Here is a 16,662-nt window from a genome sequence, read left to right on the forward strand (position 1 = left end):
AATTTTATGAACTGTATCACACTTGGACACGCGGGTATCAAGCGGCACCAGACTTCATAGCGGTGAGGATTATACATTTGATGCCCACTGATGATGTTAATCTATCCGCTATTCATATGGGAAATGCCAATAGCTCGATGCAAAGTGCATACATTTAAGCTTAATTTGGCAATACCTGATATACTCTAAGCAAGCTGTAGGATTATATTGTTTACCAAACATAATATAATATTACCACAACCAATAATAATTGATAATATCAATGATTATACAAATCTTTAAGTAAAATATCCGTAAATTATATAATATATAGTTAGACTTTTTAAAAAGTATGATTTATTTTTGTTTATAAAAATGGTGAATAAATTAATATTACTGCTTTGTAAAGGCAATACATTTTAAAGATGTAGATACATAAATTAATACTTCTTTTTTAATAGAAACATCTGTATTTTAACCCAAGGCGATTTGGAAGAAAATTATATTATGTGTGCATACCTGTGAAATATTGATAATTTAAAAATATATTGTTATGTACAGTATTTATTTTTATGTACGATTAACAAATAAACTCAATATTATTAAATATTTTCATAATATAACGTATATTTCACGTAAATTTATCGGATATATAGCTTAATAATAATTTATTTCGTTTTGTAAAGTTATTACTACAACAAGGTCATAATGTAAATATTTGTTTTGTAATCGAACTTACGGGGATATTTGAAACTATGATTTATAAAACGTTGAATGGGGCCGTAATTGAATTCACGAGTAAATCCCATCACGCTAATGAAAGTTTCCAAGAACCGTACTTTTATGGGGAAAATGATTACTAGGCTGGATATATTTTTTATATTAACGAGTAGGCATATATTTATTTCATAGAGAAAAGTAATTGGATGATGAAGAAAATATTTCATTTCCACAAAATAATAAACTTTATAGATTAAACATAAACCCAGCTCAAATCTGATTCGTTTTTGGCGTGCATGTAAATTGTTAAGGTTACACAGTAAATTATCCTCTTATATTGTCTTATATTCTTTGTGTATATAGGTAAAGGTTTCAAAGTGTAATCGATGGCAGATTTGGGTGAAGGCTTGAAAATACGATCGCATTTCCGTAATAAAATTGAACTTGCAAGCTTCGGCGAGAAATTGCGAGAACTTTCCATTAAAATTACTGTTTGAATAATATTTTCCGCTGAATTCAACTTTTATTTTTCCACAACGTTTGTAAATTAAAATAAAAGATTCTTATAACTTTAACGGTAAACTAAATTATTTTGTCATTTATTGGCATATTCAAACAATTATTATTTAGTATATTATTATATTCCTGGAATACAAACTGCCATTATATCTTGGTTTTATAGACTATGAAAAGGCGTTTGTCTCCATCAAAAAATTGTCAATTATAGACGCCCTTAGCAACCAAGGAATTTCCAGACGCTACATAAACATATTGAACAGTATATATAGTAATGCCACAGCATGCATGAAACTCCACAAACGGTCGTGTAAATTCCACATTCACAAAGGTGTCCGGCAAGGTGATACCATTTCACCTAAACTATTCACCGCTACTCTTGAGGACTTATTTAGGAAACTTGATTGGGAGGAAAAAGGTGTTCCAATTAATGGGGAGCACCTCAGTCACCTGCTCTATGCAGATGATATTCTTATACTCTCACAAGACCTGAAAGACCTCCAAGGTAGAATGCAAGAACTCGCGGATATCAGTCAAACGGTCGGTCTAAAGATAAATGTCTCAAAGACAAAAGTGATGAGGACCCTGCGATTATCTGTATTTATGGCACCCAACTCGAGCAAGTCAGCAGCTACGTCTATCTCGGACAGCAGGTGTCCATAGATGGAAGCATGCACGATGAAATTGCTCGAAGAACAAAGCTGGGATGGAGTGCTTTCGGACGTCTGAATAGTATCTTCAAGAGTGACCTACCATTATGTCTTAAGCGTAGGGTGTTCAACCAATGTGTGCTACCCGTGCTCACGTATGGCTGCGAGACGTGGACCCTCAACACGAGAGATTTCCAAAGGCTAAGAGTCACACAGCGAGGCATGGAGAGGTGTATGTTGGGCATCACGCAAAAGGACCGTAAGAGAAACGAATGGGTTAGGAAGCAGACAGGAGTACGCGATGTAATAGACGTTGCAAAACAGCTGAAATGGAGATGGGCGGGGCACATTGCTCGCCGAAAGGATGGCCACTGGACAAATGCCTTCATCCAGTGGTACCCAAGGGGCACGAGACGGCCACAGGGTCTCCGCAAAAGCCGCTGGATTGACGAACTGGTAAAGTTCGGCGGAAATACGTGGCAGCGAACGACACAGGACCGAGAGAGTTGGAGAAAGCTTAGGGAGGCCTTCATCCAGCACTGGATTGACCCCAGCTGATGATGATGATGATGATACTATTATATAATAAATGTGTATTTTTCAATTAATACTACATAGTATTTATTTATACATAGTGAACACTCAATTAATAATAGTGTTTACTTTTTATTATAACTTTGGAATAAAAGAAAAAATGACAAATTGTAAATAACAAGAAATAGTTTAATTAAACTGTACGTTGCAAAGTTTCATTTTAAAAATAAAATCAAACAATAATTGTTCCCGGTTGTCATGAATCTATTCCATTTTTTTGTATTAGAGCGGTAAATTAAAACAAAAACAAAACAATTGGAGAGATAAATTTTGGGACACCGATTATAAAATGTAGTAATTATTTTTGCATTATAATATATAAATATATATAATATAAAAGATAATATTTGTAGAACTGATAACAGTAAAAGGAGATTGAAAAGAGCTGCAACGGATTGACTATTTGATGATGAATATATTTATTCTGCCGATATGAAAATAGTCTCATTGTAAGTTATAAATAATAATAATTAATATAATATTTATAATAGTCTATTTCAAAGTTTAAAAAATTCAAAAAGTCATTATTGCTGTTATCTACTTTTCACGTATTAAAAAAGAATCTCACATGTCTTTGGAAGAGATATCATTCAACTTGGAAACTTTAAAAGTTATATAACTTGAAAGCTCTACATTCTTGGACCATCCCAAAGAAAAGTTCAAAGTTCGAAGCCTGGCGCATTTGCAACAAAGAAGTATTATAATATAAAGACATACTTATAACAAACTCCAAACAGAACAAATATGACGATTTCAACGTAAGGATAATATAATATTTAAATGTGACAAAATAATACATACATAGTGTATTGGAGTATTCACATATTAGTAGGTATATCATAATAGTATGTTTTGAATATTTCAATAATATATTCTGTGATTTTTAAATATGCGATTGTATTAAATATTTTAATAATCAAATTAATTATAATTAATAATCAGCTGCGTTATCCAACAAATGAAATTAGTTATTAGAAACAAAAAAATAATACTTCAGTACCTTAATAAAAATCAACGCTTAAAAATGTTTTCATTATTCGTATTTGTATTTCATTTTTCTTCAAAAGTGTGTTGCTAGATTTATTTATGCTTTCCGTGTCCGTTTCTTATTGAGACTTCAATGTTGTATTTTTATATGAGTGGTCCTGTAGGTAGACCTTAATAAATAAATTTAAAAAAAATCTTATCCATCAGATTGTTTTCTCAATTACCCATGTGGTATTTCCGTGTTATGCCCAACATGTACATTTGTTCTATAATATATGGTGACGCATGTTGTGTAAATAACATTTACGTTAATATACCTACTTTAAAATTAAATTAAAAACTATAAACAACGCCCCGACGGACGGTTTCTCCGCACAACATTAAAACTTAATTTAATCACCTGCTGTCAAGAAAGTAACTTTCAGATAAAACTTGGCAGTTAAACTTTTAAGTCAGTTTTCACGTCGGAAAACGTAGTTGTCTTGTTACCTCAGGAGTGTCAACTTGAAAACTTGAAAACAGTATTCCCAAGACGAGAGGTCAAACGAGTTCCACGAGGCTCATTAACTGCACCCAGACTTTGGTGTTGTAGACAAAAAATAATGCGAGTTAACATTTTACAGCATGTTATCAAGAGATCTTTAATTTGAAAACTTTTCAACTGAGCTTTAACCAGTTTCAAATAGCAAAACTCACAATACTCAAACTCACATACATTATCATATTGTAATAGATGTACCTTTTAATTAAAATTATTGTATTCGATGAAATTGTTTATATTCATATTGGTCGTAGCAATTATAAAAATTAAATCGTGGCACTCAGTACTATATTAAGCAATACAAAGTTAAATAGTTTTTCTATTTCAACAAAATCCAAATAAACGTAGATATCGTTTTTCATTACCAAAAATATTTTGTAAGTAAAGCTAATTATCATTATTAGTGGAGAATATATTAACAAAGTTTTTGACGACGAATGGTTATGATGTATTATAGTCCACTTACCCAAGCCATTAAGTTAAATCATTCACTCATTATAATATGCAGTTTGATTGCATTGTAATTAAGTTAATTAGTCGTGCATCTCGCAAAACTGACACTCATGCCGTTGGCATACCATCCATGTTGGTTGTGCATATATTATGATTATGTACTATATATTATATAAAAGAATTGTTGCATTCATCACCTAATAATAATATTATAAACACCACATAGATATTCATATTTATGTAGTTAGAAACAGTTATTATATATATTTTTTACGATGAATTGCCTTTATTCATTACCTTTGAATGGAAACATATTTGCAAAATAAAAATACATGAATATTTGGACCACGACTGTAGCTTACCTGATAAATTATATAAAGTCAATCAGTTAAAAAGTCATATTTATTTACGTGTCACTTTCCATATAAAATTTTACAAAATATTAAACACCAATATTATACATATAATATAAATCAACGCCACGTAATTAATAATAGCATCAATTAGAATTCTTGTCTGTTGACAGAATATGGATGTCAATAAGCTCAGCTATGAAATAGCTCAATATTTCAATATAATTACTATTATTTGCGAAAGCTTATGTATTGATAATTTTCTACTTCTAATACTGCTGTAGATAAAATATTGTTTTCTTATTTATTTCATTTATAGATTCACAAACTCAAAAAACTAAATGATAAATACCAAATATTTAAAAATATTGGATATTTTCACATTACCTCGTTTCACATCACTTCTTTAGTTTTAATAAACCATTTATTTTATTCAACGAATAATTCTAAAGTTTTGAGAATGTAACATTCAATATATTGAACATAATATATAACTTGAAAACATCTCAAATATCACCTACTAGAAAAAATCACATTTGAATTATGTATGTTCCATATATAATGATATGTTACATTCTCAAATCTTGTGAATTATTCGTTGAATAAAAGAAATAATTTATTACAAATTATTAGCAAGTTTAATTATTAGTAGACGTTATAATTAAATATTTGGCGAGAGCCAGGCGTCAGTTAGTAATTGAGCCAATTAATATTCCTTGATTTAAAACACAAAAACTGACAGTCAATAATAATACAACTAGATAAGAATTTCATGTCGGACCCACTAATTTAAATTATCGTAATTAAATAGGAGGCCTGTAGCTTAATTGGTTAAAACATATTGGCGCAATACCAGTGGATATACGGGTTCAAATCTCGTCAGACATCGTATTTTTTCTAGTGGGTATATAATATAATATCTGAGACTTTATAGTTGTTTACCAATTCAAACACTTTATCCAGGTCAATAAAACTAGTGCTATGGTATTATATATTTATCGCTGTTTTATTTGAAAATAAAAAGACTTATAAATAAAACACCTACTTTGTAAATTCTGTGTATAACGCAAAAATGGCGACGATAAAAACTGTACTTATAATTTTTGTTCTAAAAACATTTTTATACCTTCTTTGGGTTTACTATATTGCTATAAACCCATAGTGTAGTAAACATTAAACAACACGTCCTTTAGCGACGGAATAAACATTGTAAAAACCACTTTAAGGCACATCGTAAATGATAATATAATGACGACAAAATAAGCGCCGAAATCTGAATTGGACGTATATTGTCATAGGTACCATAGTATCGAATACATTAATGGATAGTTAAGATAAATTGTTTATTCTATCTTGTATACTAAAGGTAATGTAATATGTAAACATAAGTCTATTTCTACCCTTTATTGTTTTGTTAGATTTATTGTGTACTATATTGTGAATTGTTTATGTTATGCTGTCTCCATAAACATGTGATAGGTATTCATCAAAGACTAAGCAGTCACATTTCCTGCCGATCAGATAGCAAAACCATCACGAGAACATTTCAACCTGTCCAATAAATCGCGTTGCCTCATCACTTTGTGTTTTTATACTTCTCCTCTTAGGTATATCTGGGCTATAATAGAGATGCCTATAAATAAACCATGCGTAGGTCTCGGATCTTCTACTAATACTAAGCTTTCCGGGCAACAAAGAGGGATCTGAAGTATTTAAGAACGTCTAAAATTTCTCTTTTATTTTGTATACGTATCCTTTACTTACCTTTGCCATAATAACAGAGAATTAAGAACGTTATAAGAATATGAAAAAAACAAGTATTATCTTTTTTTTTAATTGGACTATTGTTCTTAGTTTGTTTTAAATAAATAACCTGACTATTATATTATATATATTTAGAACAACACTTCCTGAGAGTTATGCGATAGTGAATCCTTTAATATTAGTTTACGTTTTCTAAACCTAAAGGTAACGTTAAATAATGTTAAATTTGATATTGTTTAAACGTGATAAAGGTTTAATTATTACTTACATAACTAAACCATTAATATTAAACAGTTTACTTAGCTCTGATATGGGAAAATTGTTAAGTTGGTTAGTTGAAACTATTAACATAAAATTAACATAATAAACTTTTGTTTAAATATGTTTGCTCATTAGAATCGTTTTGATTGTATATTTTGACATGAATTGTCATAAAAATATATATAAATAAGTATTATTAAGTACCGTATTATAGTATTTCTATGTTTCAATACCAATGGTAGTTTTCAAATTAATTACCGGAAAAATATAAAATATTTTATTGAAACCAGTTTTCATGAAATAGAAAATATGTATGAAAATACAAAAAATATAAAACGAATAAACAAATACCGAGTATTAATTTTTTTAATGTTTTTATAAATATACTCAATTTATAAAAAAAAAACTGTAGTATAGAAAACTACTTCAGTAAAATCAATATAAGACATACAATCAACCAATTAACGATTGAAAATATAAAATATAAAAAGGTGACCACAGGCTATCGAAAAAAAGGAAAAGGATGAATTGAAAAATAATGACTGCTTCAATAAATGTTGTCGGAACGAAACATATAAAAGTGTATTGTTCAGAATATCAAAGCAACAATGTCATTCACCGTCGGAGAATATTATTTGTTGAGCATACAGTCCATTTCAGTGTATCGTGTATATTATTTCTGTACTGATCCGTACGCTCAAAATATTATATCCATGTAATTGAGAATACTCTTGCCAAGGGACCAGTTTTTTCTCTATCTAATACGGCTGCATAAAAATAAATGATTTCATTTCCCGGTAGGCTTCGAAGAGGTTTTTTAACATTTCAAATGGATTTGTGAAACTGGATTGGAAATATGTGATTGAATATTCACGATATAAAATAATACATTTTGATAATCGACCAAATTCATCTCCGTTAGTTACCAGAAAAAAACATTGTATATTTAAACATTATAATATGTTTTAGCATTTAGCTGCATATTTTATTACAAAAAATATGTCGCTATCTATTTTAGAAGGGATGTACATGTTAGGCACAATGCAAAAATAAATCAAACTGATAACACAGAAAAAGGAAGAATGTCACCTAATAAAATATGCAACGGCTGGGAATAATACGGTCACGCAATGTAACCTAACTTCAAAAACTGATTTAGTTCAGCATGGCAGCAAAAATCTAATACCCCGTTTAAACGTGCATGGGTTTACTGTTGACAGTAAGTATTAATGCAGTCATAACCAGAAAATGTATGAGTAAACATATCCTGCAGTTGCAAGCTTGCATGCATGATTCAAATAAGTTTGGAAGCTTCTGAATTTTCATCCGACAGAAGGGATTTTTTTGATCTGCGCCTGCGCAGTAGAACGATAGTGGTGAATCTGCCGGCAAAAAAATGAACCATACTCATTAATTTGACGTTAACCGATTTTCACTACCTGTCAAATAGTACCATAAAATGACAACATCGCGTCTCGCTTACTCTTGAAGAATGTGATTGGAGAGATAGTCAGCATCTTTACGTGTAAGCAGTTATTGCCACGATAGTTTAAAATACGCACCATTGCTGCCAGTAAATACATGCACGTGTATAGGTGCTATTAGTTCAGCATGGCAGTAAAAATCAAAGACTTGATATAAAAGTAGTTATACGAGGGTCTGCAGTGGTGAATTTTGACTGATAATGATGGATACTGAAGTAATTAGTAAGTAATACCGATTAATGAATATATTTTTTTTACTAAAAAATAATGCCAGATAATTAAGCTGATCTAATATTAATACTTTCGACCGAAGGTACTTGATGTAATTTGAATTTAAATTCTAATGGATTCAAGCTCTGTACTATTCCATTTAAGTCGTTTTTTGCGACCCTGGTTTCGCCTTTCGGCATCTTCAGGCGCCGAAAGGAGAAACCCGGGTCGCAAAAAACGACTTAAATGGAATAGTACAGCGCTTGAATCCATTAGAATTTAAGCTGATCTAGTTTATACATATTTTTATGGTTTGTACAGTTTTATTAATTTTTAAACATTTAATTTATTTGTGAAATTAATTGAATATTCTTTTTAATCAACATTTTTTTTTTCATGTTACATTCATAAATCTTGTGAATTATTCGTTGAATAAAAAATATAGTTAATTAAAAATTATTAGCAAGTTCAAGTAAGTTACAACAAAAAATCTTGGAAGTGATCCATGACGTCGATTAGTACCTAATTAAAGTAATACTTACTTTGATTTAAAATACAAAAGCCGATCGCCAAAAGTAGCTCAATTTTGAAAATGCTTCAGAAGTATTAAAAGCAAATAGTTAAAATTTATCGCCATTAAGTATGAAGCCTTTAGCATAGTGTGTACATGGGCACGATACCCGAAAGATGCAGGTTTGGGTGTCTTACTTTTTTCGAAAAGATTTTTTCTATTCGTTATAATATATTTTCTCAGAAGTGTTTTCAAAATTATGTATATTCAATTGAATATTCATTTTCCCTATTAGTATTAAATCAAAAAAATTGTTCGCTTTGATGGGATATTCTTTACATTGCAGCTCCCATTGAAGTAGACGAAACCGATCTTCTTGATTAGTAAATTGTATTAGGTACATAAGTGTTAAATATTGTATTTTATTTCAATTTAATTTATTAGTCTCTTTGAAAATAGTTACTGATAGTTAATAAATGCCATTATCAAATTATTAAACTCAGTAATTTGTAGTAATATAAAGGAAGTAGCTTCTACCTAATAAAAAAATATAAAATAATCATTAGATTATGAAAAATATGAAACAAATGCTTTACAATAGCGATAACTCCAACGTGCTTGTTAATTTCAAGTACAAGGCTAATTTGAAACAACTACGGCATACTATCGCAGAGTTTCCTAATTGTAACAATGACTGTGCCCTACATTTTCTAATATTTGTTACTTAAGATTTAACATGGTCGTTATAAAGTGCCGCTGGGTATTTGAAATTGGTTTCAGCCTACAGCCACCGTCGAATGATGAAATGGCTGGGGAAAAGTTCAAGGGTAATATTTTTCTTGTTTTCCATTTCCCAACTCAACGCAGTTTTCCACACGAATAAAGTAGGGACAAGTATTTCAAATATTTTTCAAGCATATACATAATAAATATATGATCCGCGGAATGTTTTGAATAAATCTTATTTTTACCTGTACTATTCGACATAAACCACTCATGTTTTCATATTGAAACTCACACTCATTCCTCACATTACTCATATTCTTTTTAATACAGTCGTGGTTTTCTCAAATTAAGTTAATAAATATTTTAAATACAAAGTTTATTATTATTTACGTTTGTTAATTAATTTTTACATTTAAATTTAACAAGAAAAACAATGAATTTAATATTATACTAACCGTTAACTTAATTAATTTATTTCGTTTCCTTACGAGTAAACAGATAATTATATACCTTTTAAAATAAACTGTGGAAATACTGGTAGGTGGTTGTTTTAAAAATATATTTTATTAAAGGAAAGTTTTCAGGAGAAAAGTAGAAAGGAGAATGAATTCATGATTATTTTATTTATTGTGAATAGGACGCAAATTAAACCAAAAATTTTGTATAAATAAAATAAATACTCTTGAATCCTTTCAAATATTTACTAATTTTGGTTATTCAATTGTTCTTCTTTTTCACTCTCTCTGCTACTTATAATAATGTAAGTGTTATGAGAGTGCCTTAATAATTTTGATTGTTTTGCATTAGTAATAATATCACGACCATCTTTAGTTTCAGTTGCATAATATTCAATTGATATGCATTTAGCATAATATGTACTTATATTCTAACTGATTTAGGTTTATACGATGCTTTTCGGCATTAAGCATCACAGTGCATGTAAGTTTTTCCAATTCCCTGATATATTGTAAATTATTAAACCATTAGTATAATATTATTAGTGCTTACATTAATGTTAAGTGTATACAAATTAATAAATATATTCTATGTCATCTGTACGTTTATTTTTGGTGAGCATGTATAGCACGTGAATGTACTAAACGGAAAAAAAATAATGCAAAAAATCAAATATCATTGGTTATTTGACGTATGCTATAAAATTATTTAGAATGAATGAGAACTACACCACGTTATTTGTAACGACCAATTCAAAACATATGCAAATTTTGAAGTAGGTGTTATAACTGGCATATTTTTAGTATAAACTAAATATTTTTAGCTAAATAAAGTAAGAAGGTAGGTAAATTTAAAGATGGAACTTACGTAAATTTTTGAGATCATATTCGTTCTATCCATGAATTAATTTTACAATCTTATTGGCAAATTTAAATATATAGATTACCACGAAAATAAATATTATATTATAAATAATATTAGTATTTTAATAATTTATTCAGAATTAAAGTTGTATTACAAAAAAAAGTTACTCACTCTAAAAGGCTATGGTCGTAGAAAACTTCGGAAGCTTCGGAATCACTCCTCGGCAGGATCAGCTTGGGTAAAACCATCCCTTTCTTCCTGCGGCCTTTGATGTTGAGCATTGGTTGAGTGAAGTTCAGTAGATCTGGAGTAGTCAGCGGACTATGCGGACTTAGTATCATCAACTTTCTTGAACCATCCTGTGACGATCCCATCCCCCAAGGCCCACCAGTCGGAGGTAAACTTAAATGTTGTGGCGTTAACTTTCTCTCCAGCCCTGCAAATAAACCTCTTCTCCTTTCGGCAGTAATTTGCCCATCGTCTCTATTTAATGAGCCGCCCATTTCTTCTCCAGATAGTGCTCTGCGTTTCAGTCTTATATCACGGTCATAACTTTCAAAGCTCTTATTTTCTACACCAGATGTCAAAACTTTACGCACGTCTCTTTCACTTGAAGTAAGAAACGAGCCTCTATGCGATTGCATTTTTTCAGATGAGACACTCAACTGATTTGAAGATGTTTCTTTTGCTACTCTAAGGCTCTCCATGGATTTTGTTGTTTCTACTCTACCTGCTGTTAAGTATTGACCAGTTGACGCAATCGTTTTCTGTCCGAATAATTTTATTTCTGGTTCGTATTCTTCTTGACTCGAACTAGAAGTGGCACTTCGTGAAAATAGACCTAATTTAGCAGAAAACCTTTGGTCAGAGAATCTCGACGTAGAAACCTTACCATCGGTTTCTTTATACGCACCGGATTGGTTCTGACCCCCTGAGGAGCCTTCATAATATATTTTAGTTACTTTATTACCATCTATGTCTGTTTCTGATATCGTTTCCGCTGATTCTTCAGATTCATTCGAAGCTTGGTGCGTGATTATTTGACAAGTTGGTATTACTTTTCCAGAATCTTTATCAAATTGACTAGTGCTTTTAGAGAAACTTTGCGATAAGATTTGGGAGCCTGACAATTTTTCTGATACAGTAGCAGTTCTTAAATTGCTACTCAACTTTGAAGACACTTGTGATTTGGACAAATTATGCTCTAGGACTTCGAGAGTTTCATCTCCTTGAGTATGAGCTGATTGAGTAGATTGCTTGATGGAGGAGAAGCTAGAGGTGGACTTTTGAGACGATGACGAGCTGGTGTATGACGTCACGTGAGCGCGAACTCTTGTTGAGCTCTGTTTAACAACACTATGCGACGTCATTTGGCCTTGGGTAATTTGAGTATCGTCATCTTCTTCCTCCATATTGACTTTTGAAAGTCAGTTTAATTTAAAAAAGAAAAAAAAAACTCAAAAAAAAAATTAAAACTAAATTTAATATTTTTTTAAACTTTTTAATTTGATTATACTTGCTTAATTGATATGTATTTTCCTGAAAGAAAAAAACACATTTTTATTTCACTGTTCATTTTTATCACTTTTCATCACAACACTGTAATATTATAAGCCAGGCGTTAGAGCGTGTGCATCACAAATACCAATTTGCTGACACTGCAGAGGGTTTATCACGTTATTTTTTAATCAAATGATTAATAATTAATTATTAATAGTTTTACTTAAAAATATTTACACAACATTTATTCTACATAACGTTAAAAGCATTCATTACAAAGAGTGTTGGGTTAGTTATCTTGTAAATAAGGAGAAGGTAAATAAAAATAACACTGATAAGTTTACTAAGCCATGATTTGAATCCTATAATATTTTTTTTAAATCTTACTCTTAGCACATTACTATAAATGTACGTACTATTACTACTTCGTTGTGGTTTTAAAATGTATGGAATTACAAAAAAAAACTATTCCATACACTTACTATGCTTATTCAGAAAATCGTTGATAAAAACTGTGCTATTGGTGATAGATTATCATACGAGATAAACTATATAATATAATCGTTATCTATAATATATGAGATTGACATGATAATCTGATAGATATCACAGATTTACAATCATTAATGTCGTGAAAAATATCATTGTTGATTGATTGCATTATTACAAATTTTATTTATTGTAGATTGTAATAATAACACAATCATTAAACTACTATTGTTAATTTTGTTAAATTTTTAACAATACTGTCATCCAAAAAAACTATTAAGTAGATATTTTTTTAAAGTTTGAAGTAGATTTTATTTGATTGGATATTAGTAAGTCTTGATAATAATGAACTTGCTTTGTTATCGAAATATTTCATTATATAGAATTAATATTGATCATGTAATATCAATTGAAATATCCATATAAAATATAGTTTATACAATATGTACACGTTATAGTTATTTAATTTGGCGGCAGCGAAAGTTATATAATTGCATCTTTTATATTATAAATATATATATATTTAAAACATTGATAATAAGTATATGTAGTTAATAATATTATTAGAGTTCGTTCTTTAAAATACGTATAAAAATAAAATATTGATAATAATATATAATACTATTATATTGAAATTGAATATACAAATAGCATGCCTTATATACATCAACCAAACAATCAAAAATAAATAAAAGTAATTGAAAAAAAAGCATATAAAAATAAAGAAAATTACTGTCGATAAGTCATCGTTTGCTCGAAGTCTCATTAGGCTAGGTCCTACTCAGGTGTGGTCGGGGTGGATGCTTGAGATGTCTTATCCTGTAAAGCGAGAGCTTCTCCAAGCTCATTCGAGGCTTGTGTGAGGGCTTGCATCTGTTGATCATTAAGTCCTGATGCTTTTACGTGGACTTTAGCGCTCTTATTTGACTCTTGTGATTCGCTGGAAGATTCATTGCGGACTGTGTTTGAGTTTCCAAATTCATCAATAGTAGTCTGTTCCTCAAATTCTTCTTCATAACTGCTGGAAAAGGTCTGCTGAAACTCCTGGCGCGCTTCAATGCAAACCCTTTTCTGCTGAGTCTGTTCTAGCGCAACAGAGTCCATGGTTTTCTTCACCAGCTCAGTGGAGGAAGTAATCTTTTCGGCCATTTTTAGATTGTTTTTAGCTTTGAGATTAATAAAAAGCTTTTTAAATTAGCCGATGTGCCGTTTCGTTGTATTTGGAATCTAAAATATTTAAAACAAACTTATTCAATATACAAAATTTTGGAGATTTGACAATTTTAAATTTTAATAGTACATTCTATTTTTTTTTTAAGTTAAACATCATTTTAAAAAAGAAACTTTATCTTAAACATGCGAAACATTACTATCGTTTTCTGAACTACGTTATATTTATGAAATAGCTTCTAGCTATTGATTCAATTGTATAATATGAATAATATTTATTTTTAAAGTGGAGAACATTGATAACCGCTATATTAAACGTATAAAATTATGCAGAGTTTTCAAGAATGACTAAAAAGAAGAAACAATAGCTGCCTTCAAGTGAAATAGTTAAATATTATAATAAAATAATAACGCCATTTTCAACAATACAAAGTATTTTTGGCATCTGTTGAGACGTTCCGTATATTTTTAAGGTGGGAATGTTACTAAACGAATTTAGAGATAGAATTTCTCAGAGATCAACGCATTAGAAAGGTATTCGGTCTCATAAATAAACCCACTCCATTGTCTTACGTGAAAGGAATTCATCCTTATTTTCTAAAACTCAAACGTTTTTTCAATAATGCTTGACTAAATCGTAGCAGGTAAAAGGGTCATGATTATTTTGGTATGATTTTTCCGTATTTATCAACTGTTTTAGATAGAATACACTTCATATAATAATAAATACACAATGTCAAAAGATTTCCATCAAAATATCGTTACTGTTGCTTTATATAGAAATATAATTTAAACAATATCTTTTTTGGTACTGCATAAATGAAGGTTTCGAAAACGAATACTATAACTGTAAACTTTAAAACTAACGTTTAAACATAAAACGAAATGCAAGTTGCACCTGCGCCAAATGAATGAGTATGAATGCATTTCATGCCGTGTATTCCGTTATTTTATATTTCCCTGCAACGCTAGGAAAAGCTTGAAAAATTACACCGGTATATCAGGCCTAAAACCTTGTATACCTTGCCCCACCTCCACATCCAAGAGTTATAACCGGTGCAATAGAGTATTCTCTAGTGGGGTAAGGGGTACAAATCGATATTTGCCTGCGATATCCAAATTGCCCAGTAAGTTAAACGAAAATCGAAATACTCGCTACGATATAATATTATCTATATTATCTATACGCAGCTTACTGTATTAATATGTATTATAATTTTTGATACACCATTATCTCACTAATCATCATAGCTTTTTTACACCTGTTAAAGTTTGATTTTTCGCATGCGATAAAGATACAATTCATCTAAAAACAATGCTTTACATCATTGCAACGTAAATATAACGTACAATAATATATAATAAAATAAATATTTAACGATGCTTGATAAAGAGCTAACAATAAAAAATATTCCAGTAATCCTACAATATACCTCACACTATAATTATGTAGTTAACTTGTGAATCAAAACTAAACCACTTAGATTAATTTAAATACCTTATTTACATTTATTTACATTTAGATTATATTTATATTTAATATAATATATAAACAATATAAAATATTTGTATTACAGTCAAATTAATCCTAAAATAATACTGCTCTTACAGTTTAGTATTAATTGAAATTAATATTTCTTGCTTCACTAAGCGTAATTAGATAATATTATCTCAAACTAATAGCTTGAAAATATTTAGTCAGCGAATTGGAAATGATCTTAATCGTTATCGACTAATAAACTATAGTATATTGCTGTAACCATAAATCGACTTTAAGTTACATAACAATATTAAAATCAAGGAAATTACTTAGGAATCTAATATACTTTGGGTCTTATAACGTATGTTTTTGTTTGTTGTTAAATATAACATACGAACGGATTAATTGTCAAGCTAAGCTGTAATACTGCACACGTTTGATTTAAAATCGACGCATTGGAAGCCAACATTGTTTGTGATATACGGTCAGCAATGCTCAAAAAAGTGTCCCAAAATTAGATATCAAGAACAGCCGTGGTGGCCCAAAATCATTTTCAAATGTTCAGGGTATTTTGTGTTATTTTTACAATTCAAAATTCTATTGGATTTAAAAAATAACAACCTTAATAATATTTTGTTTAATAAATGATTATTTTATTATCTTAAATATTAGTCTTAAATATTTTTTATTCACGTTTACAGTGAAAAGACGATGTACATAAACAAAATATTATTAAAATACAAAACAATGCAAAACATTATTTTTAAAACAAGTTGAATAAAGTTCATTACATTGAACTCAGATCCAACGGTCGTTTTCACTGACCCAGTGTGCATGTTAGCATTGGCAATAAACAACATACCGTATCGTATGAAAATCATACAATACGGTAGACAATTCCGCGCTGTACCTTACAGCGAATTTTTCGAGTCAGCGGCACTCTGGAACGTGAAT

At 29.9% G+C, this 16,662-nt stretch overlaps 2 protein-coding genes across 8 annotated transcripts in view; both read right to left on the reverse strand.

Moving 5' to 3' along the window:
- Positions 1-16,662, reverse strand: part of dnc (phosphodiesterase dunce) — an 847,926-nt gene that overhangs the window by 408,013 nt on the left and 423,251 nt on the right. The gene's annotated exons all lie outside the window — the stretch shown is intronic.
- LOC147067746 (uncharacterized) overlaps positions 1-16,662 on the reverse strand; it is a 54,929-nt gene that overhangs the window by 15,192 nt on the left and 23,075 nt on the right. The window contains exons 2-3 of one of the 2 annotated variants that reach the window (XM_085953047.1): positions 13,792-14,285; positions 11,241-12,608 (exon numbers count right to left, since the gene is read on the reverse strand). In XM_085953047.1, coding sequence (XP_085809173.1) covers positions 11,241-12,481 — 1,241 coding nt within the window. In that variant the 5' untranslated portion in view covers positions 12,482-12,608; positions 13,792-14,285. Of the gene's footprint in view, positions 1-11,240; positions 12,609-13,791; positions 14,286-16,662 lie in introns of those variants that run through there. The other variant, XM_085953048.1, reaches the window with a different exon arrangement.

The sequence above is a fragment of the Rhyacophila brunnea genome, unplaced genomic scaffold (genome assembly GCF_057557595.1).
Source record: "Rhyacophila brunnea isolate RB1 unplaced genomic scaffold, BYU_Rbru_1.0 scaffold_3, whole genome shotgun sequence".
NCBI lineage: Eukaryota > Metazoa > Arthropoda > Insecta > Trichoptera > Rhyacophilidae > Rhyacophila > Rhyacophila brunnea.